A 21872-nucleotide genomic window follows, 5' to 3' on the forward strand; every position below is an offset into this window, starting at 1 on the left:
AACCTATTTTTTGTTGTCTTTGTGTTTGCAGGTGTGAAATGAGAATACACACAGGTCAGATACACCAAGAATGCTGTAAGAAATAGTTGTTTATTCCAATGATCATTATTTACAAGAACAATGTGTGGACTGTTAGACAGTCAATGGTGGTGGTAGGGTGAGTTGGGGGAAGAGTTGGTTAAACCTGGAGTCTATTTCTGAACATCCAGTAAGCCAGAGTGGACAGTAAGGGGGGGGGGAGCAGAGGATGAACAACAGATGGTGATGGATGGAGATTGGGTTCACTTCCTGCCGTCTGTGAGAGGTGAACAGATGCTGTATCGGGGGGCGCACTCAACCCTGTCTGCCCCGAGGACCCCCATGCTTACGACGGCAGGAACCCAGCAGTGTCTCCAAAGCCATCTTCACAAAGGCCTGGAAGTTATTGCTTCTCTCCCTTCGGCTGTCCTGCGAGGGGACGAAACACAGACAGATAGCTTCACTGGGGACACAGACTATCACCGAGCTCACGTCCACACCGTGGGCATCGTAAATCACAAATAAGAAAATGAAATGCTGTTAAAAAGTCAGTTCATATAGATGTTTACCTCCTTGCTTTTTGTTATCATCTCCTTTCTGATCATCTTTCTTCGGCTGCTCCTTAGGACTCTGAGGTTGCTGTGATATAAAAGCAAATATAGATGAAGTCAAAACATGTAAAGATTGAAAAAAATTAAAATCAGATTTTACATTAGAGAGGATTTTCCTACCTTGGTAGCTGACTTCTTGTCCGACTTGTTACCTGGAAATGGAATAAATATTCAGACACATGTCAAACATTTGGAAGCGATTACCCAGATAAATCAATTCATCTTATCATTTATTTATTATAGGGATAAATTAAAGAACACGAATATAGAATTAAAACTTGTGTCTAAACATGACTCACCTTTTGTTCCCGGCATTTTGGCTGGTGTCCAGAGGCTGTGCTGACTTTTTGAGAATGCTGTGCTTAATGTGCCGTTGAACCCGGACATTTATGGCCCGTGCTGGTGAATGGCTCGGTCACTGGGGCCCCTTCGAGAAAGAGCGCCCTGAACAAGCAAAGAGCGCCGTCAGCTGAGCAGCCGGCCCACAGCCCTGCAGGTCTTTGCTGAGCCAGGCGAAACCTCCGAGCTGACCTTGTAATACTGCCATTGTGAACCCACTGGAACTGTGCGTCCACCTATTGTCCGGGACAAGACAGTGTGTTTGCATCCTGTTACAGTGATGGTGACGGTGTGTTTTTTAACTTCTTTTAATGTATATATATAATGTCAGCGGGCTCATGGATAACATTGATTTTTCAAAAAGACGGTTTTATCGATATATATGATTGTCAGCACTATTAGAGGAGGATTATAGTGGAGATTGTTACATGATAATCAAATATACAACATATATCAATTCCCCAGTGAATAATTCACGAATCCTGATGATAAGTACAAGTAAACTGACATTCTGAACTGTGAGTATTACATTTGGAGTAAAGGTTTGTTGTCTTGCTGCCAAGAGAGGGATGGAAACACTGGTATCACTCTCACACATCTGCACTAATATGAACCAAATAAAAAATTATCTCAGCTAAGTTTTGCATTTTTTATCTTAGCTATAGCGTAAGGACTGGATACTGGGGAAACAAAATCCAAAAGTCCCCTGCGTCCTGCCAAGGAATAGTGGTGCACATAAAAACACAATAAACCAAGACTCTATAATTTGTATAATTAGTTTTTTTTTAAAACAAGATGCAACATTTTAATTGATGAGTTTTATAGGTGCTGGGAGGTGTTTTTGTTTGTGACGGAGCCAGATCATTATATCCTGCTTCCAGTCAGTAAACTGAACTCATTCATTTATTTGTCTGTGAGTCAGCAGAATTAGACATGTTCTCAGTTTTCCTTGAGAATAATTCATAGATTTAGATGAAGAAAATCAGGCCTTAGACAGACTTCTGTTTAATTGTTTTTATTTGTATTGTCTTGCTTATCTTTTATATGTCTTTATTATCTTGTCTACCTCAGTCTGAACTGCCTGTTGCTGTAACAGCTGAATTCCCTGTGTGTGGATCAATAAAGTTTTATCTCATCTTATCTCATATTTTCTTTACTTAGACTCCTTGTATTTGTTAGTTTGTGCTTGTGGATGAAAAGAAAAAACTGAATAAATTCAAGTATTATATGTGTATCTGTATTAAATGTGACTTAGTTTTGCTTATAGTATCTTAGCCTAGCATAAGGACTGGATACTGGGGAAACAAAATCCAAAAGTCCCCTGCGTCCTGCCAAGGAATAGTGGTGCACATAAAAAACACAATAAACCAAGACTCTATCATTTGTATAATTAGTTTTTTAAATAAACAAGATGCAACATTTGAATTGATGAGTTTTATAGGTGCTGGGAGGTGTTTTTGTTTCTGACGGAGCCAGATCATTATGTCATGCTTCCAGTCAGTAAACTGAACTCATTCATTTATTTGTCTGTGAGTCAGCAGAATCAGACATTTTCTTAGTTTTCTTTGAGAATAATTCATAGACTTAGATAAAGAAAACCAGGCCTCAGACAGACTTATACTATTTGCACTTTGTTATACTCAGCATTTTCTGTTTAATTGTTTTGATTCTTATTCTTTTATATTTCTTTATTATCTTGTCTACCTCACTGACCTGCCTGTTGCTGTAACAGCTGAATTCCCTGTGTGTGGATCAATAAAGTTTTATCTTATCTTATCCTATATTTCCTTTACTTAGATACATTGTATCTGTTAGTTTGTGTTTGTGGATGAAAGGAAAAAACAGAATATTATTATATATGTATCTGTATTAAATGATCCATGTGACACCTGATGAGCGCGTCATGTGTCACATGGCTTCACCAGGCCTCAGCAGGGGTGGGGCTGGTCTCCCCCCGAGTCATGTGACCTGACCGGAAACAGAAAGAGCAGCGATGGAGAGAAGCTAAGGAAGGTGAGACGTTTCCACTCGTATCCCCCTCCTCTCTCCCCCTGGTGCTGTCTGCTGTCATCACACTGATGACGTGTATCGACATCTTTCACGCTATTTATCCACGTCGGCGAATTCACGTAAAACCGCTTTTTAAACGAGGACATCGCCTTTGATGTTGTTGCTAACGTGCTAGCTGCTAAGCTAAGTTAGCTTCGGGGCTAGCTGTCAATAAGAAGAGGAGCAGTCGCCTACTCGCTTTGATGTTTGCTAACCACAGAGCTTCAAAGAGAAATGCTAACACCATTAATCACCTGGCTCCAATTAATGGCTTATGGTTATTTAAATGAGCTCAAAATAACAATTAGTAGATGTTGACTCGACTTGACTGTGTGTTGTGATTGGAGGAGATCATCTGTTTGTATGTATGTGATATAGATAGATAGATAGATAGATAGATAGATAGATTGATTGATAGATAGATAGATAGATAGATAGATAGATAGATAGATAGATAGATAGATAGATAGATAGATAGATAGATAGATAGATAGATACATAGATAGATAGATACATAGATAGATACAGTAGATAGATAGATAGATAGATACAGTAGATAGATAGATAGATAGATAGATAGATAGATAGATAGATACAGTAGATAGAAAGATAGATACAGTAGATAGATAGATAGATAGATAGATAGATAGATAGATAGATACAGTAGATATATATATATATAGATAGATGGATAGATAGATAGATAGATAGATAGAAAGATAGATACAGTAGATAGATAGATAGATGGATAGATATATAGATGGATAGATAGATACAGTAGATAGATAGATAGATGGATAGATATATACAGTAGATAGATAGATAGATACAGTAGATAGATATATAGATAGATGGATAGATATATAGATGGATAGATAGATAGATAGATAGATAGATAGATAGATAGATAGATAGATAGATAGATAGATAGATAGATAGATAGATAGATAGATAGATGGATAGATAGATAGATAGATAGATAGATAGATAGATAGAGTAGATAGAGTAGATAGATAGATAGATTACTTTATTCATCCCCGAAGGGAAATTAAGTCGTCATAGCAGCTGGTATATTTGAATACAATAAAATACAATACAATAGAATCAAATAAAAAATATTGAAACGTAATGAAAACACAAGAAACCGACAGTAATACCAGGAGCTGCTACGACAGGCACCCGTTTGTCAGCCATGTTGTGTTATCACGTGATGTAAAGTCATATTACACATACATATCATATTAAGTGTGTGTTTGATGTGTGTTGACAGGGACCTGCTGTGGCAGTGGCTCCATCTTTACCCAGAGTGCTTGTGGAATGGCAGCAGTTTGGCAGCAGGTGTTGGCAGTGGACGCAAGGTAAGCCTGAGTCACCCCCCCCCCCCCCCACCTCCGATGCTCCGAACAAATGATGAAGAAGATAGATAGATAGATAGATAGATAGATAGATAGATAGATAGATAGATAGATAGATAGATAGATAGATAGATAGATAGATAGATAGATAGATAGAGAGATAGAGAGATAGATAGATTACTTTATTCATCCCCTAAGGCAGTGGTTCTCAAACTTTTTCTGTCATGCCCCACTTTGGGTCTAAAATATTTTTCATTCCCCACCCGCTTCCCACGCCCCAACAAAATGGGCAAAGTTTAACATGTATATTTACTAGGGCTGGGCAAGTTAACTCGTTTTAATCGAGTTAACTCAAGTGATGAGTTAACTCGATTGTTTATCCGCCAATTATTTTCTTTTTTCCTGTTCTGCAGCAGTCAGCAACAGACTTTCACAAAATAAAAGCCTGACTTTCACAATAAAACAATAAATAATCAAACCTGAGTGAATGCGAGATAAAATAATTAATCGAGTTAACTCATCACTTAACTCGATTGAAACGAGTTAACTTGCCCAGCCCTAATATTTACATAACATACACATGAACATTAAATCCACATTACTTTCATGAATTTCTGACAAAAAGTTTTTTGTGACATTTGTAGGTTATTTCAAAAAATAGTGCCATAACTTTGCTTAAATTCAACATAATTGAAGTACTTTTCGTGACATTTATCACTACATTCCTCAATCAGTCTGTACTTTTTCAATAATAGAGAAAAAATTTATTCAATTAAAATCACTTTGTTACAAAGATGATAAAGCTCAACCAAAAAGAACACATGCGTGTGACGAGTGTAATGTTTCTAAGTGTCTTCTTAATTTGTTTGGTCTCATAGAGTTTTCACTTTTCAGACCTAAAATACACACTGGTCTCTCCTCATGTCCTACCACATTGACTGTGAACCCAAGAACAAGACAGACAGTTTGAGAATCACTGCCCTAAGGGAAATTAAGTCGTCATAGCAGCCGGTATATTTGAATACAATAAAATACAATACAATAGAATAAAATAAAAAAATATTGAGGTAGAAAGAATAAAAACAGAAACACAAGATAAATAGGTAGATAAGGTGCAGTGGCAAGATGATGGTAATAGTACTGATGTTATGATGGTAAGGTTATTGTTAGACAGTATATACAAATAGTACAGTATATATAGTATATAATATAACATAATATATATTTATATATGATAGTAATTATACCAATATATTAGCAGTATATAGTAATAATGGCAGAATCAGATCAGAAGTATTTTATTGCCATGTACGTTTACACATACAAGGAATTTGCTCTGGTTATTGGTGCGAACAATGAACATAGAAACATAAAAACGCAATAAATACAACATACATAGGAGAGCAATAAAAAATAGGAAACCAGTTTATATTTACGCACTGTTTACTTCTTATTAACTCACTTTTTACCAATATTTATACAAAGTAACATTTATTTTGACATAAACATTTCTGAATAAAATTATATAAAATATAACAGTATATATAATAATAATAGTAAATATAATAATAATAACATGTACACATGTATAAATATGTGTATATACAAGAATATACACATTCAGCTATTCAGACGTGTAATTGCTTATGGATCCCTTTGTGAGTCATGGTGTGCTTTGTGCTGTGTCACTTCCTCTCCTCCCCAGGTACAATGCTTACCGCACGCCCACCTTCCCACAGTTCCGAACTCAGTACATCCGCCGGCGCAGCCAGCTGCTCAGGGAGAACGCCAAGTGTGGCTTTGAGCCGGGGCTGCGCAGGCAGTACCTGAGGCTGCGCAGTCAGCTGCTGGCCCTGCGCTACGGGCCGCTGTCCGAGCAGAGCAGCTTCAGGGCCAGCAGTGTGCGCAGCTCCCGCACCACACTGGACCGCATGGAGGTCAGACCCAAAGAAACAGAAGGGACAGCGAGGGAGTAGAGGAGAGGGAGTAGCCAGGGGGGGGGGGTCTGTGCTCGTTTGAAGTAGGCAGATATATAAAAAAATATCGGAGCTATGGATTAAAACTAGGGTTGCAAAATTCTGGGAATATTCAAAGTTGGAAACTTTCCATGGGAATTAACTGGAAATGTTGTGGGTAATTTATACTAACTGTATTTACCTTGTCATATACAGACATAAATATAAACATTTTGTTTTGTCATAGGCTGATTTGAGCCCTGAGGAAACTTTGGGCACTTGACTATATGCTTCTGCATCGTTGTGTCATTCTTAACATAGGTCTTTGCACAGTATTTGCAAATGTACACAGCCTTTCCTTCTACATTGGATGGGGTGAAATGTCTCCACACATGAGAGAGTGCACGTGGCATTGTTCTGTAGAATAAGATGAGAAAAAAGTTTGTAAAAAAACACTAATGCAATGCCAGAGATATAAATAGTTAACCAAACAATTGGAATCGTCTGTGAAAATATTTTACAATTGATGGATAAATGTATGGAAATAGGCTAGATGAACAGATGAACAATCCTCAATTAGCATGCTAATATATTTTCCCAGTAATATCATCGAAACTTACCTGACTAGTCCTGCACACTACAGCAGGCCTCAATAGCCCTGCTGTAGAGTGAAGGATGCTGGGAGTTATCTGTGCATGTGATGGAAGAATGCACAGTGGAGGGTTGAAACTCAACGTGCAGCGTGTGCTACATTCCATACATCTTGAATGATGTTTTTATTGCTCAGCGTTTAATTTGCGTAGGTTTTGTTTTTTTTACAAAATTCCCGAGCTTAACTTCCCATGGAAAGATTCCGGAAAGTTTCCGGAAATTTACCAGAAACTTTCCGCCCCTTTGCAACCCTAATTAAAACATAGAATACATGAGAGCCATCTGGATGGGTAGATTTTAATTTTCACCAATCAGCATCATAGGAAGCAACACTTGGGATGTCCTTGATTATTAAACTGAGCAGCTTGGTTGAAATGGCTGGCACTGCCCGTATATGGGCAAGTGTCGTTAACTTAAAACTGCATGGTGATTTTAAATATTTATTGATGCTTATTTTATGATTATGTTTGGTTTGTACTTGCACTCATTCCTACGAGGTTCTGGCTCCCCCCCCTCTTCTCCTCTCTCTCTCCCACTGGACAGGACTTCGAGGAGGACCCCCGTGCCCAGGGGGCTCGTGGTCACCGCCGGTCCGTCAGCAGAGGCTCCTACCAGCTGCAGGCCCAGATGAACAGAGCTGTGTACGATGAGAGGTACCAGTACATCCTCAACACTCATCCAGCACCCTGTCTCATCACCTGGGGCAACTGGGTTCTCTTTGATTTATGCCTCACTTGATCTGTAATTCAGTTTTGGTTGCATCGAGCAATGATCTCATAAACAAATATGTTTATTGGGAAACCAATCACATAACAGAGAAATTAACAGTCGACAGTTATGTTTCCTTTGTTTTTTACAGAAGGTGAAAAAGTAATCCCTGACAAAAAAGACTAATGACAAAAAATAATAGCAAGTAAACAAGCAATGCCCTGCATCAACACAACAGATGAAACAAAAAGGACAGGACAAAAAAGAAAAGAAAAGAGACAACAGTGCGTACCCTCCCATCACCCCCCCCACCCCCCTAAGGAGTGCATCCAACTAGGGACTCAATCACATTCTTTTTCGAGATGGGAGACCAAAGGTTGCCAGATTTTATCAAAGTCTCTCAACTTGTCTTTCAGAATAAATCGAATTCTCTCCAAATGTAAGGTGTCTGTCAAATCAGTCAACCAATTATTGTTATAAGGCCATATGTCAGAAGGTGCTTTTTCTGCACTATTTAGCTTCCTTAGCCCCTCAGATGTTCCCAGAATTATTAAGATAAGATCTGGATCTAGTTGGATCCCCAAAATCAACGAAAAGAAATCAAATATTTCATGCCAATAGTTCTCACGTATTGAGTTGTCGTCTGTAGGCGGTGGACAGGAAGTGTATTGATTTCCTGCTTATACACGATGGTCTTTATTTTTGTCCGCAGGCCTCCGGGCAGCTTGGTGCCCACCTCAGTGGCAGAGGCCAGCCGAGCCATGGCAGGGGACACAACTCTGAGTGAAAACTATGCTTTCGCTGGCATGCACCACATATTTGACCAACATGTGGACTCTGCCGGTAAGTAAACAAAACCCATAATGATCAATTTGTGAACATCGAGGATGAAAATCTATTTTACTTAAACCTCCTTCATCTTATTTCAGTTCCACGGCTGCAGTTTGCCAACGATGACAAGCACCTGCTGGCTTGCTGCTCACTGGACGGCAGCCTGTCCATCATGACGCTGTCCCCGTCCCCTCCCAGTGTGAAGGTCACACTGAAAGGTCACGGTGGTCCCGTCACAGACTTTGCGTGGTCTCTGAGCAACGACGTCATCGTCTCAACATCTCTGGACGGGACTCTGCGCATCTGGAACACGGAGGATGGCCGCTGCATTCGGGAGGTCAGAGACCCAGAATCCAGCGAGCTGCTCTGCTGCACATTCCAGCCGATGAATAACAATCTGACTGTGGTGAGTCCTATTTAAGATAAGATAAGTTTATCCTTCTTATTAGTCCCACAAAAGGGAAATTTAGGGTGTTACAGCGGCAAAGAGGGACGTCAAAATGTGATCCGTGTTCTCTTCCCTGTCTTGCGAGCTGTATTATTTTCAGTTTTTTATTTTACAAACTTAGTTCTGTTTTCATCTCACGTTTTTAATGTCCTTAACTTTAAAGTTGTTAAGTCGATGCAAAGTCTGGCAAAGACTTTCTGACATATGGTGTTTAGAAAGCGTAGACATGAGATGTGGCTCTGCTCGGATGCTGGTGCACCCAGAAACCTCAAAACACAGATGTTGACTTTTGCAGCTTTTATTTCCTCCTCACAGTTTTTTATTACATGCCGTCGAGTTTGTTAATAGTTGTTTTTCTTTTATTCGCATCATTTCATTTTTGTGTGTGAAGCATAAATTGCACACAGAGGCAAACTAACTTCCCATTAGTTTGCTTTTATCGCATTCTAGATAACTGCGTGTGCGTATTTGCACTGTGCAGATATTGATTCAAATTTAAATGTCAGCTTTTGAAATCAAGAACAAAAGTGGAAAGTATCTTGGATAGTGTATGATTAAATCTGTCCTTTCGTTTGAATTGAGGAGCAGAATGTTAAGTGAAAGCAGAGCTGTGTCCCATTTATGTTCCGTTAAGTGAAACATGAGGGAGATGGATATTTGTTTTTATCTGACAGTCTAACAACGAGGAGGAACTCATTAGTGTCTTTAGCACTGGCTTCAAAATCAGGATTGTACAGGTTTAACTGGTCTCATCTCTCTGAGGACAGCGAGATGGTCATTGAATTCTGTTGGATTCAACTCTATATAAAGATGAAGACAGAGATTCACGTCATCAATCAAAAAATAAAATTTTATATGTATAGCCCATATTCACAATTTGTCTATAGGGCTTCCCACTATGTAGAAATCAAATCTAATATCCAGGATACAAACGCTGCCATCTTGAGCCGATGATGTCATTTGTTGCCATAGTGTGGCAGAGCAGTAGGGATGGGGGGGTGGAGCCGTGGTTTCCAGGTCCTGCTGATACACACACTTCACCAATCGTGAGTCAGTCTCAGATGTAAAGTGTTACGCTTCACTCTGTGTTTATAGCCTCATATAATTAATTAAATAATAATCAGAAAAACTAACAAGAATTACCTCAAATGACAGAAACCATCTCTGAGAAAATAACATTTTTGAGGTTTTTCTATCGTGGTCCATGTTCCATCAACTAACATGGAGGAGGAGGTGTTTACTTTTGGGGAGCCATCATTTCAACCATTTATTAACACAGTCAATGAGTCTGTGCTGTCATATCGGTGTATAAATAATACCACACTTAATATTTTGTACTACAGATGATGCATTAATTCTTAATGTGCTGTGGGCAGAGTAAATACCAGAGCAGGTTGTAACCAGTTTTTTACTGGTCTAGTGTCTAGTGGTAAAATCACTGCAGCCAGTGCTTCTCCACTCAGTGTCTCTGCTCTGTGGAAATAATGAAGGTCCTCACTCCGAGCTCTGTGTTCCAGGTGGGAAACAGCAAGCACCACCTGCAGGTGGTGAACATCTCCACCGGGAAGAAGGTGAAGGGGGGGTCCAGTAAGCTGACAGGCCGTGTGCTGTCTCTCTCCTTTGATGCTCCGGGCAGGATCCTCTGGGCCGGTGACGACAGGGGGAGCATCTTCTCCTTCCTCTTCGACATGGCCACAGGTAAGCTCTGTTTGACCGAGGGAAAGATCTGCACTGACCACGTTACAAATCAACACCATTTTGTGCACTGAACGGTGTCTGTGTTCGAGAGGGTAAAGCGGTTAATGTGTCACTGCCGGTCTCCGCTGTTCCTGCCTGCCCCCCCCACAGGGAAGCTGACCAAAGCCAAGCGTCTGGTGGTGAACGAAGGAAGCTCCATCTGCAGCATATCTGCTCGGTCCTGGATCAGCCGAGAGGCCAGGGACCCCTCCCTGCTGGTCAACGCCTGTGTCAATAAGATGCTGCTGTACAGGTTCGTCTGTGATGTCCCTGTTTATTAATCTGCGGTTTTGTAAACTATATATACTTACATTGCTGTATTGAATTGAACCGGTTCTACCACACTTTCCTGGGCAGGGTGGTGGACAACGAGGGAACACTACAGCTGAAGAGAAGCTTCCCCATCCAGCACGGCTCCCAGCTGGTTCACAGCATCTTCTGCCCTCTGATGTCGTTCAGACAGGGCGCCTGCGTGGGTAAGACGCTTCTCAGTGTTCCTGCTGTGATGTTTGAATAGAAAATGAGACCACAGTTCATTACTAGCTCCAGGCTGTCCAATGTGGGGAAGAGAGAAATGCAGGAAATAGCATATTGCCGCTTTTGGATAAAGAAAACTAATTAGAAAGCCTTTTAGCAGCCGTCTACCGTCCTTGTTTGCAGCTTGTATGTGTTTGTCTATCAAAAAGTTTGTACATTTTTAAAAGAGTGTTTACACAAAGGCCTGGCTCGACCTCGGAGCTTCACCTTATTTAACTTCATTCACCTTTTTAATTAATTCTAACAATCAACTCATCATTTCATTCAAGGCTTTTTCACTGTTTGAATTATCAGCTTTGCGTCTTTAATTAACAGTTTCTCACTCATAAAAACACCCTCGAGAGTCTCTGGTGAGGATGTTGAAGGTGTTGCAATTCATTCTGAAGCCCACTGATATTTTGCAGTGTGGTTACAGCTATTATTTCCTAGAGCTGACAAACTGTGAAGACACCTGGGAAGCACTCGTGTCATAACAGGCAGCATCTCCATATTCTTTTCTTCTGCTTTGCATGGGAAGGTCGTGTCGTTCGAGGTCGTTTAGAGGCAGCGTGAACAACTGAGCCATTCATGTTTTTAATCCAAAATGAATTTAACGAATTAGACGATTCACGCCATTGACTTACAAAGTTGTGTTTCTGATGGCGGCTGTGGCTGAGGGGTAGAGTGGTCGTCCTCCAACCTGAAGGTCGGGGGTTCGACCCCCAGTCTGAACCATCTGCATGCCGAAGTGTCCTTGGGCAAGATGCTGAACCCTCAATAGCCCCCCATAGAATAACAAAGTGCTGCAAGTAGATGCACTGTATGAATGTGTGTGTGAATGGGTGAATGTGAAACTGTACTGTAAAGCGCTTTGAGTGGTCTTCATCAGACTAGAAAAGCGCTATATAAATACAAATCCATTTACCATCCATTCCCCCTGCAGTGACCGGCAGCGAGGACGCCTGCGTCTACTTCTTCGACGTTGAACGCAACACGAAGGCGATCGTCAACAAGCTGCAGGGCCACGGAGGACCGGTGCTGGACGTCAGCTTCAACTGCGACGAGAGTCTACTGGCCTCCGCCGACTCCACCGGCATGGTCATCATCTGGAGGCGGGAGCAAAAGTGACTCATCCGCCAATGAAATGCTTCCATCTCTACCGCTTCAAGAAAAAAAAGGCCTGCTGCTCCTCAACCGTCCAAGTCTGCAGATTTTCACTGGAATGTAACAGGTGGCATTACGTGTTTAATTTAACGATAAGTGCAATCAGATTGAAGGATATGCTGTGTAGGTGGTGGGGATGTTTTAGAGGTTTATCTCTTGTGGGAGGGGGGGGGGGAGGGGTTGTAAATGTGTACGTGTGTCAGTACTCCTACAGCTGCAGCTGGGAAATGGCTTTTGGACAAAGAAAGGAAAAAGCACTACTCCCATGCATGTGTCATGGCTTACCTCCGACAGGAACTGACTGAACCCGTGTGCAGAGAATAATGACCCTGAGAAACGGACACTGTAGAGACGGGTTCCTCTGGCGTAGATTCTAGTTCACTATTTATGTAACTGTGACTCCAGCAGTGTAATCAAGTGTAGTGACGCCGCCTTTGTTTGCTTTCAGTTCTGCAATTTGCCTGTTTGCATTTGACCACGTGCATGATGTTGAACTCCCAATCGGTCGTAGGCATATCAAATTGATCATGAAAAATATACACAGGTGTGTTTTTAAGTATGCGTTTGTACTTATCTGTGTGTGTGTGTGTGTTTTCGGTTTATGCTGATTCCAGATTCATATAAGTTATTTAACACACATACACAATAAACTACTGTAACTGTCTGTGTTGTTTTCGTGTCCTTTTTTTTTTCACAAACCAAAATTGAAACAATGGATTTAAAAAATGGAAATACTAACGTGTGAAGAGCCCGATGCAGTAAAGGTGGTGAAAGCTATAGTGTAGGAGAGTGTTAGTCATCGTGTGGGTCTTCAGGAACCACACAGGATTCCCCCACGTCAATGACTAAATGGAGAAATGTGCTACATTTATTTGTCGTGAAGCAATAAACCCATAATGGTAAAAAAATACTGTGGAGATTTTAGTTTGAGCTTATTTTTCCTCTATGTGGTCTCAAAGACTTAATGGCTCAATTATAACTTCATATATCTAGAGATCTTTACCAGAGTCGTGAATAAAAACCACATTGATAATCATTGTTTTTCGTCACCATAGTGGGAAAGCTCATAGATGGCAAAGACAATGTTCATTCATGGTCCCCAGAGAAAACCTACCCTGACTATTCAACCAGCAACCTTAACATGGACATTTTGTTCTGGGATCTCGTATTGTCTATAGATAACATGAGAATGTTCTAATGCTAAACTATGATAGCGAACATGGTTAATATTTGACTGAACATCAGCATGCTTGTGGTTTCCTAGTTGCATGACTCCATGGATTACAATGTTGGGCAGCTGGGCCACAACTGGTCCATATCTCAACAACTATTTGATGAAATTCCACGTCCATAGTCCCCTGAATAGGAACTGAATGCTTCAGTAGTACTTGAGTTGAATTCTATATTCAGAAAATGCTTGCACTCTAACATGCTAAACTATAATGGTGAACATAGTATACATCATCGTGTGTTTTTTTCCTGGGACCCTTTCATTTTGCAACGTACTGCAATCAAACCTTAAAGCCCCTAAATTAGACTCTTCTATTTTCTAGGACCAGACAAGTTACAAAATGATCCTTTATTGTTGTTGGATTGGTCACTGCAAAGAAGTAGTATCACACACCGTTTGTATCAACAGAAGAAAGAAAGAAAGACCTTATCAACTGATGATAGTTGAAAATGGTTAAAAAAAACAGTCAAGAGGGAAGAACAGTGAGAGCAAGGATCTTAAATTGAAAGTTTCAAACATCTTTCGTGGTTTATCCACAGATTCGCTGCCTGTAACCTGGACTTTGCTCCTCTCAAGGTTGGCGAGGGGCATTGTGACGTGTGAATGTGGCCGAGTGGGAGTGAGGCCACAGTGAATGGTTGCTGTCTGGGAAGGTCAGGACCGGGCTTTGTCTGAAACAGGCAGGATAGATACTGATAAAAACACAAAACACAAAACACAATCCGGGAGAGCGACATTAAACTTCTCCCGTGTGAAACTGAGCTCCCTGACAGGACAATGCAACAAGGCTCCTGCACAACTCTGCGTCTTCAGTGGGCGAGCGTACGTTTCTCCAGTGAGTAAGACGGCCTTTGTTGTGGAGCATCTTGCAGAGAAGTGGGAAGCAAACTATAAATAAGAGCTTGAGACGGAGACGCTCAGCCGGAGAGAACCTGTTGAACCTGGAGCGTTTTGGGGGATGTTCACACAGCTGTAAGCGTTCACTATGGAAACATCTCTTCCATCAGACACTGTCCACGCTCATACAGACAATGGAAATTATCTCTCATTCAAATTCAAAATATAGGCTAATTGTTTACAGAGAGAATACACCATCACTCAACGGCTGGATTTCAATCGGGCTCTAATTAAGACTGAGAAAAGCTTTTCCTTTGGATTTTTTATTTTGTAAGAAGCATGATTGTGTAGCATGCTCGGCTGCTCAGGGTTTATTGTACATGTGGATCCTGTGCAACCACGAGGGAGACGGAGATTCAAGTGTTTTATTTATGTGCTTTCTGTTCCTTATCCTGCTGAAAAACCCTTATTATAATGTCTTCCATTGTCTGAAGCTTCATTTTAGATTGAATTATGGTTTTGTTTTTAAAACCCTTAATAATAGTAACGTTTTTCAGGGATTGGAATCCACCATTCTTCACTTTGCACAAGATATGACAGAAATGCAGTTATTTTTATGAACATGGTTTTGGGGTTGAATCAAATATGGTATATTCTGTACTTTATTCTAGAATATATCATATAAAGAAGTGATTTGAAAGAAAAGAAAATCACAAATCAAGGTTCTGCCTCAAAGCTTAAATAACATAAAGTTTTAAATTCATAGAAACATGTTGATAAGCTCCTGCATATATCGACCAGTGTTTATTCTTCAGCTCTCTCTCTTTGTCTGTCTTTGAGACACATTTAAAGCATCTTATTGAACCGTATATTTCATTTTTCTTCAAAATAAAAGCGAGATTTGTTAAAAATGTATGAATTCTTGATGGAATTGCTTTAATCAATAACCTAATGGATTTTCTTCCTATAGCCTGGTCTAGTGTAATGTTACCTTTCGAGAGATTTGGCTGAATATTGCTTAGTCATGTCCTTGACCTTTTTGATTCTTCCTTACTTGCTGCTGTGACACTATATTCGAACATTTACCATTATCCTGTACTTTTCATTCATGGTTAGATATTTAACAGCGCTGTAGCTTGAGAAACTCACTTGTTGGACCAACCGCACATTTTGTTTCTGTTCCCACACAGTTGTTCAGTCCAGCTCTTGTGTAACAACAGTTACAAGTCACAGACATCTCTCCACTCTTTCTGTGAATTCGTACACCTGTCTCTTCAGATTTGATGGGTTGGCACAGCGAACAAAGAAATAATCGTTTCAATCATTCGGACTCTGCAGCTGTTGTTGGTCAGCGCTCGCAGGAGAGAAAGCCGGAGCCACACCGATGCATCTCAGAATTCATCTTCTGCTGCATTCAGGAACTAAAAGGCACACAGGGTGTAATTTGTGCCACGCGCGCTGCAAAGTGGTCTATTTCCAGTGAAGTGTTCTCCACAGGGGATGCAGCCATGTCAACATCCCCGGCAGGTCAAAAACTCACAATGCATCAAAAGTAGAGTCTTTATTGATGAGTGGGCAAAAGAACCACCTCAGTTAAACTGTACACTTACAGGATATCATCTCGCCAAAAAGGAATGCCAGACGTAAAAATGATGGCCCCCCCCACCGGGTTCACGTCTCACTTTGTCTTTCCCGTATCAACGTCTGTACAAGTTGTAATCCCCAGGCTCGAATCTATGAAATGCAGTGGAATGCATGCTAATACAGTATGCAGTGCAAGTGTCCACATTTAGAAAAAAATTGACTGCACAAATATATCTATGCTTAACATACTGTAGGTATCAGACATTTTGCATTACATGAATCTTAATTTGGAGAGACAGCTCAATGTAGCCTTTACGCCGGTTTTCCATACTGCCAAACATCTCTTGGGGCGTGTCCAGCCTGAAGACGGTTTGATTTTCAGAATGTTCTGTGATTCCAGACGCACACATGGTGACATTGATGTCGGGGGGGGGGAAATATAAGACGTCCTGGTAACATTCAAGATTCCTTCGCATTAAGTGCCACTTCATTTTCTTCTTTTATTTTTTTTTTGTATTCTCATAACAGTACTTCAAAAACATTCTCAAGATCATCATTTGCAAATAAATATCCATTTGCTCATGATTTTTTAAAAAGCCTTAATTTACATTACCATTCAAGTCGTTAAGTCCTGTGGCCTGTTTGCAATGTACAAGTGTTGTTCTCTAATTGTTCGGTTCCCTTTTTCCATTTTCCATCTGTATTTCACATTTGCTTGTACATTACCCATTTAAAATAAAACTGTATTTTCAGTTAGCGAGATCCATTTAAAGGATTTCCATATGATGACTGTTCAATTTTGCATGATTTTGAGGCCACAAGATGGTGGCTGCTTTCACATTGACTCAATTTTACTGGAACCTGTTTTATCATCATTGTTTCTCTCTCTCTCTCTCTCTCTTTTTCTTTAACCCTCCCTCCTCTCTTCTCTTTCTTCTTCTTCCTCTCTCGCGCACACATACACACGAAATGCTATATAAAAACACACAAGCAGGAATATACATTCCCGTACAGTCTATACAATATCAAATCAAGTCATATTTCAAAATAGTGTCATCTGCTTAACATGTATCGTTTACAAAGTAAAGGAAAAACAGGCAATTTTTTTATGATACAAAGAAACCTGACACGCCCTAAATCAAGTTGAAAAAACCAAGCATGTTCGGGGCTTCTTAGGTTCACGACAGCTATTTAAACGTGTCCAGGGTTTTTTGGGTCCATTCAGTATTCTGTAGTCTCCTTTTGAAACAGATGAAAAGATGTCCAGGGTGGTCTATCAATCCATTCAGACCCTCGTGTTTCAGAGTCGGTCGTGTTCTCGTCAACACTTTCTTTTCAGAGTCCACAGAACGTTTCTGAAAGGAGTTCAACCCTCCGCTCGTCTGTCTCGTGCCCCGTGTGACACACAAACTCATTCTCAGTCGAAAAAACTCTGGGGTGTGTCCCTTTTGAAATAAGGCAACATCAATTTAAAATGGCATCTGTCACACCTAGTTGGGGGGGTGATTGTTGTGATCTCTCCCACCTATTAATCGTACAGTACATCGTCAGTAACACAAACCGTTGAAGGAGTTTCTCTCTCCCTGTTCAAACCTTTGCACCCGACACATTTATTCAAACATCGACATTCTTCATCAAGTGGCACTGTGCCTGCGTCTGTTGGCAAAATTTGGGGTCTTGTTGTGCAAAACAACAAAACAGACACTTAATACGTAACCAAGGTGCATTACATCACTTCTGCTCGCCGCGTTTCCCGTGGAAACCTGAAACATTCACCTCACAGAGCTCACGTCCTATCACATGATGCAGTAGGCCTCGTCCTGGGGCAGGTGTTGTTTAGTCCTCCAGTAGGTGGGCAGGTGAGCTCGCAGCACTTTCCTCAGGTCCTCGTTGAGCAGGAGGCAGAAGATGGGGTTGACTCCGGCCTGGGCGAAGCTCATCCACACTGTGATGGACAGGTACCGCTGAGGGATGGTGCAGGACTTCACAAACACCCTCCAGAAACACGCCACGATGTAGGGAGCCCAGAGGACCAGGAAGAGCAGGGTGATGGTGTAGAACATCCTGCCCAGCCTCCGTTCTGACCTCACCTCTTCCATCCCGAGCAGCCGCCGGTGTTGATTGTGTAGATTTTGCCTGATGCCCAGCAGAGTGGGTGGCATGGGGCCGCGGCCGAACCCGGCAATCCAATTGGCTGCAGCTTGACCTGTGGCCCCGGGACCGTGGAAGGTCCAGTTCTGGCTGATGGCCGGCACGAGCTGGACGGGTTTCATCTTGCGGTGCCGGTACTCAAACAGCAGCAGCTTGGCGTAGAAGCCGTGGGTGGCCAGGACCACCACCGCCAGCATGAGCATGAAGCCCAGGGTGTCGTTGGTCTTCAGGTAGCGGTGTTCAAAAATACACTGGTCCTCGTCACGGATGAACTTGTACGTCCCGACGTCGAAGACAGGTGGGAACGCCATGGCGACGGCCAGTGTCCACACCATGCAAATGATGGCAGCGCAGGTCCAGATGGTCATGCGCTTGGCGTAGAATCGGTGGTGGGCGATGGCAAGGTAGCGGGTGACAGCCACACAGAACAGCATGAAGGCAGCGTGAAAACAAAAGAGCACGGCCATAAAAGCCACGACTTTACAGCTCAAGGCGCTGTAGGTCCAGGTGGAGCTGTGGTGGACGGACACCAGCACGAAGGGGAAGCAGGCGGCTGAGCGGACCGCATCGGCCAGGCACAGGTCCAGGAGAAAGAAGTAAGGGGCCTTGTGGAGTGTCCTGTCTCGTAGGACCAGAAGGGACACCAAGAGGTTTCCTACCAGGCTGACACAGATGATCAGACCCAAGAAGACCAGCTTAAAGTAGGCAGACATATCTGTGGCAGAGACCCCTCCGCTGCCGCTGCCGTCACTGCTGCTGCCGCCGCTGCTGCTGCCGCCTCGTGCCAGTCCGCTCTGTGACGCCAGCACAGCCATCAAACTGCCCGGGCCGTCCATGGCAAAGCTCTGGTTAGCCATTCTCTCACCTTCCACAGGAGCCGGCCTCGTTCGGCCCTTCCCAAACACCACTGATCCCCCCCCAGCCGTCGTCTCTCCCGCGGCTCGCTCGTCTCTACAGGGAGAGGCTGCGAGGATCTGTTCTACCCGACAGACTCATCTTTCCTCTTTGTCCACAAGCACGCCACCTGCGAACAGAGACACACGGATTGAGGAATAGAATAAGATAGAAGAAAAACCAAGATGTCTGACGTGCACGTTGGGTCTGGAGCACTGAGCGGCTACAGAACTCACATTTTACAGCATGGATATAGAAGTGCTGTGTCGGGCACCACAGTGGAAATCTCTGCCTTCCTGTTTCTCTGAGGCTGGGATCAGATCAGCAGCTCTACAGCATGCCAGCTCCTTGGCTCTCTCAGTAATTACCTTGCCCGTTGCTAAGATACAACAGCTCACATACTTTGTGCAAGTGTGGGTGTTTGAGTGAATGCACGGGGGTGTACAGGGGGGGGATGGAGCAGACACAGGACAACCAACACTGGCTATGTCCAACAAACAGTGATGTTGTAAATGAGCAAAGAGCATTCAATGCTTTTCTCGGTGGCGCTCGGGCGAATGTGTGCGTGACAGTCGCTTAAAGAGCAGAGGGTGTAATCTGTACCATTCACAGCACATAGCAACTGGGAGGAGATCAGCAGAGCAGGCAGACATTTAGCTTTTTTCTTTTTTTTCTCCTTATTATTATTCCTTTTTACCGAGGATCTATGTGTGAAAGGAGGAAATCTCCTCAACAGGAGGAGAAAACCATCAATGTGATGATCAGCCAGGCCTCGGAGCTGGAGCAAGGAACCTGGAATCCTCCCTGTTTCAACACGACAGGATTCAGGAAACAGGAAGATCTGATTTTTTTAAAGAAGCTGCTTTTGTTTTAGAGATGCAAAAAAATTAATTAAAAAAACACAATTCACAGGGAGGAGGTGATAATAGCTGTGGCTCGTCTGGGTGGGCCTCGTCTATGTAGGCCATGAAACACAATATGATTTGCTTGGAACTGTGGGCTTATTTTTATCCACACACACAACAGCCCTCTGCCACCTTGACAAATATAATTTCACCTGATTAGATGGCTGCCGTGTCAGCAGAGGCCTGAAACACACACTGGAGTGGGTAACACAAAAAACACACACAGATGAACAGGTGTCAAAATCACCTCTGCTGTGTTTTTGTGTCGTGTGTATGTGTGTGTGTGTGTGTGTGTACATGTATATGTGTGTGTGTGCAAAGGGAGGGAGATGATAACCTACCTTTTCATAGCATCATTCTTCTCTCCAGATCTTCTCAAAAACAACAGAATGACACAAAAACAGTAAAAAAAAAAAAGAGAGGAACGATCCCAGTCGCTGTGTGTCGGTCGCCAGGAGATTAAAACACATAATCACGCTTCATGCTCCTCAGGCTCTAACGACACCTGTTATGCACAAATCCATCGCATTGGAATAAACACAAGACGATGTGATAATCAACAGCGGGATGAGGACCGCGCTGCTGCTGGAGGAGGAGGAGGAGGAGGAGGAGGAGGAGGAGGAGGAGGAGGAGGAGGAGGAGGAGGAGGAGGAGGAGGAGGAGGAGGAGAGAAAAAAAGACATCCTCTGCCTCCCTGTTACTGGGAGAGGGATGTGTTCATCTGCCCAGTGTCTGAATATCATCCGAGGGTTTTATGTTGCATCACGTCGAGGATGGTTTGTCCAGAAGAAGAGGAGGAGGAGGAGGAGGAGGAGAGAGAGGAGGAGGAGGAGGGGGGGAAAAAACTCAAAAAAAACCCACCACAAACGTCTCGCTCAGTTCATGAATCCAAATGATGTCAGATTTTCAATGCTGATAAGAAGCCACCCAGCGACGATGGAGAGAAGGAGGAAGAAGAAGAAGGATGGTTCCGCACCAGACTGGTTCCTGCTTCCCATCATCCGGCCACTAGCAGGCCGAGGCTCGCATCCTCCGCCCGGGATGTGTGGGGGTCTTTGTCCCGGTGGAAGGTGGTCCACGACAGAATCCTCCGCCACCCAACGCACTCATCCTATACGAATTATTGTTATTATAAAAAAAGGGAGGAAGCGATCCGACGATGTCAAGAGCCAATCCAAAGAAAAAAATCACAATCAAATGAAGAGAGGGATGGAGGTGGGGGGGGGTGAAAAAAGGAAAAAAAGGAAAAACAACAACCCGGCAGGATCAGGCGATTTTTTTTTGATTCCTGAATTATCCCCAATTATGGCTGCTGGCGAGGAGGCAGCTCGCACATTCACGGAAAGCGTCGGTTTTATTCGGAGAGAGAGAGAGAGGGAGAGACAGAGAGAGGGAGGGAGAGAAGGAGAGGGAGGGATGGAGAGGTAGAGAGAGAGAGGGAGGGAGGGGGAGAGAGAGAGACATGTGCAGCATTGTGGGTCATAATAACTTGAAAGTGATGTTTTTTATTCTCTCATGACGCGTCTGTTTCTCTCTCCAGTCCGGAACCAGTGAGGGGCCCCAGCTGCCAACTCGCCCCCCCCCCCGGGTACCACTGGTCTCCTCCCGGCCTCGGTGACAGGGCAGGGTGGCCTGACAGGGCCGCAGCAAGGCATTCTGGGTCCTCTTTCAAAGGAGAGGGGGAGATGGGCACTTTAAACCTCAAAACATCTCCACCACAATCAATCTTTTCTTGTAATGAGGATGTGACAACTCCAAGTCTTCTTTTCTCTTGTCATATTCACAGTTTTTTCTGGTATTTTTACCACAACCATTATTACATTTCATAGATGTATGTTCTGTTGAGGATATATAAAACTACAGATCATCTGTTTTTCTTTCCTTTATA

General features: G+C 42.6%; 2 protein-coding genes across 4 annotated transcripts; one reads left to right on the top strand and one right to left on the bottom strand.

The window, feature by feature from the left end:
- Positions 1–2941: 2941 nt before the first annotated feature.
- On the top strand, positions 2942–12561 carry wdr13 (WD repeat domain 13). Its single transcript, XM_061074379.1, has 10 exons — positions 2942–2981; positions 4288–4375; positions 6078–6309; positions 7522–7631; positions 8399–8529; positions 8616–8923; positions 10483–10663; positions 10814–10955; positions 11060–11178; positions 12162–12561. Exons 2-10 carry the CDS (start codon positions 4335–4337, stop codon positions 12344–12346), a joined length of 1449 nt encoding a protein of 482 aa, XP_060930362.1. The 5' UTR covers positions 2942–2981; positions 4288–4334; the 3' UTR covers positions 12347–12561.
- Positions 12562–17830: 5269 nt separating this feature from the next.
- On the bottom strand, positions 17831–19051 carry LOC133005693 (probable G-protein coupled receptor 173). 3 transcript variants are annotated; one of them, XM_061075454.1, is made up of 2 exons: positions 18949–19051; positions 17831–18900 (listed from the first exon to the last, which is right to left on the bottom strand). In XM_061075454.1, exons 1-2 carry the CDS (start codon positions 19040–19042, stop codon positions 17831–17833), a joined length of 1164 nt encoding a protein of 387 aa, XP_060931437.1. In that variant the 5' UTR covers positions 19043–19051. The 3 variants fall into 3 exon arrangements, with proteins under 3 accessions (XP_060931437.1, XP_060931435.1, XP_060931434.1); XM_061075452.1 differs by having other exon boundaries at positions 17831–18941; positions 18987–19042; XM_061075451.1 differs by having other exon boundaries at positions 17831–19042.
- Positions 19052–21872: the final 2821 nt, after the last annotated feature.

Source organism: Limanda limanda, chromosome 7 (assembly GCF_963576545.1).
Source record: "Limanda limanda chromosome 7, fLimLim1.1, whole genome shotgun sequence".
NCBI lineage: Eukaryota > Metazoa > Chordata > Actinopteri > Pleuronectiformes > Pleuronectidae > Limanda > Limanda limanda.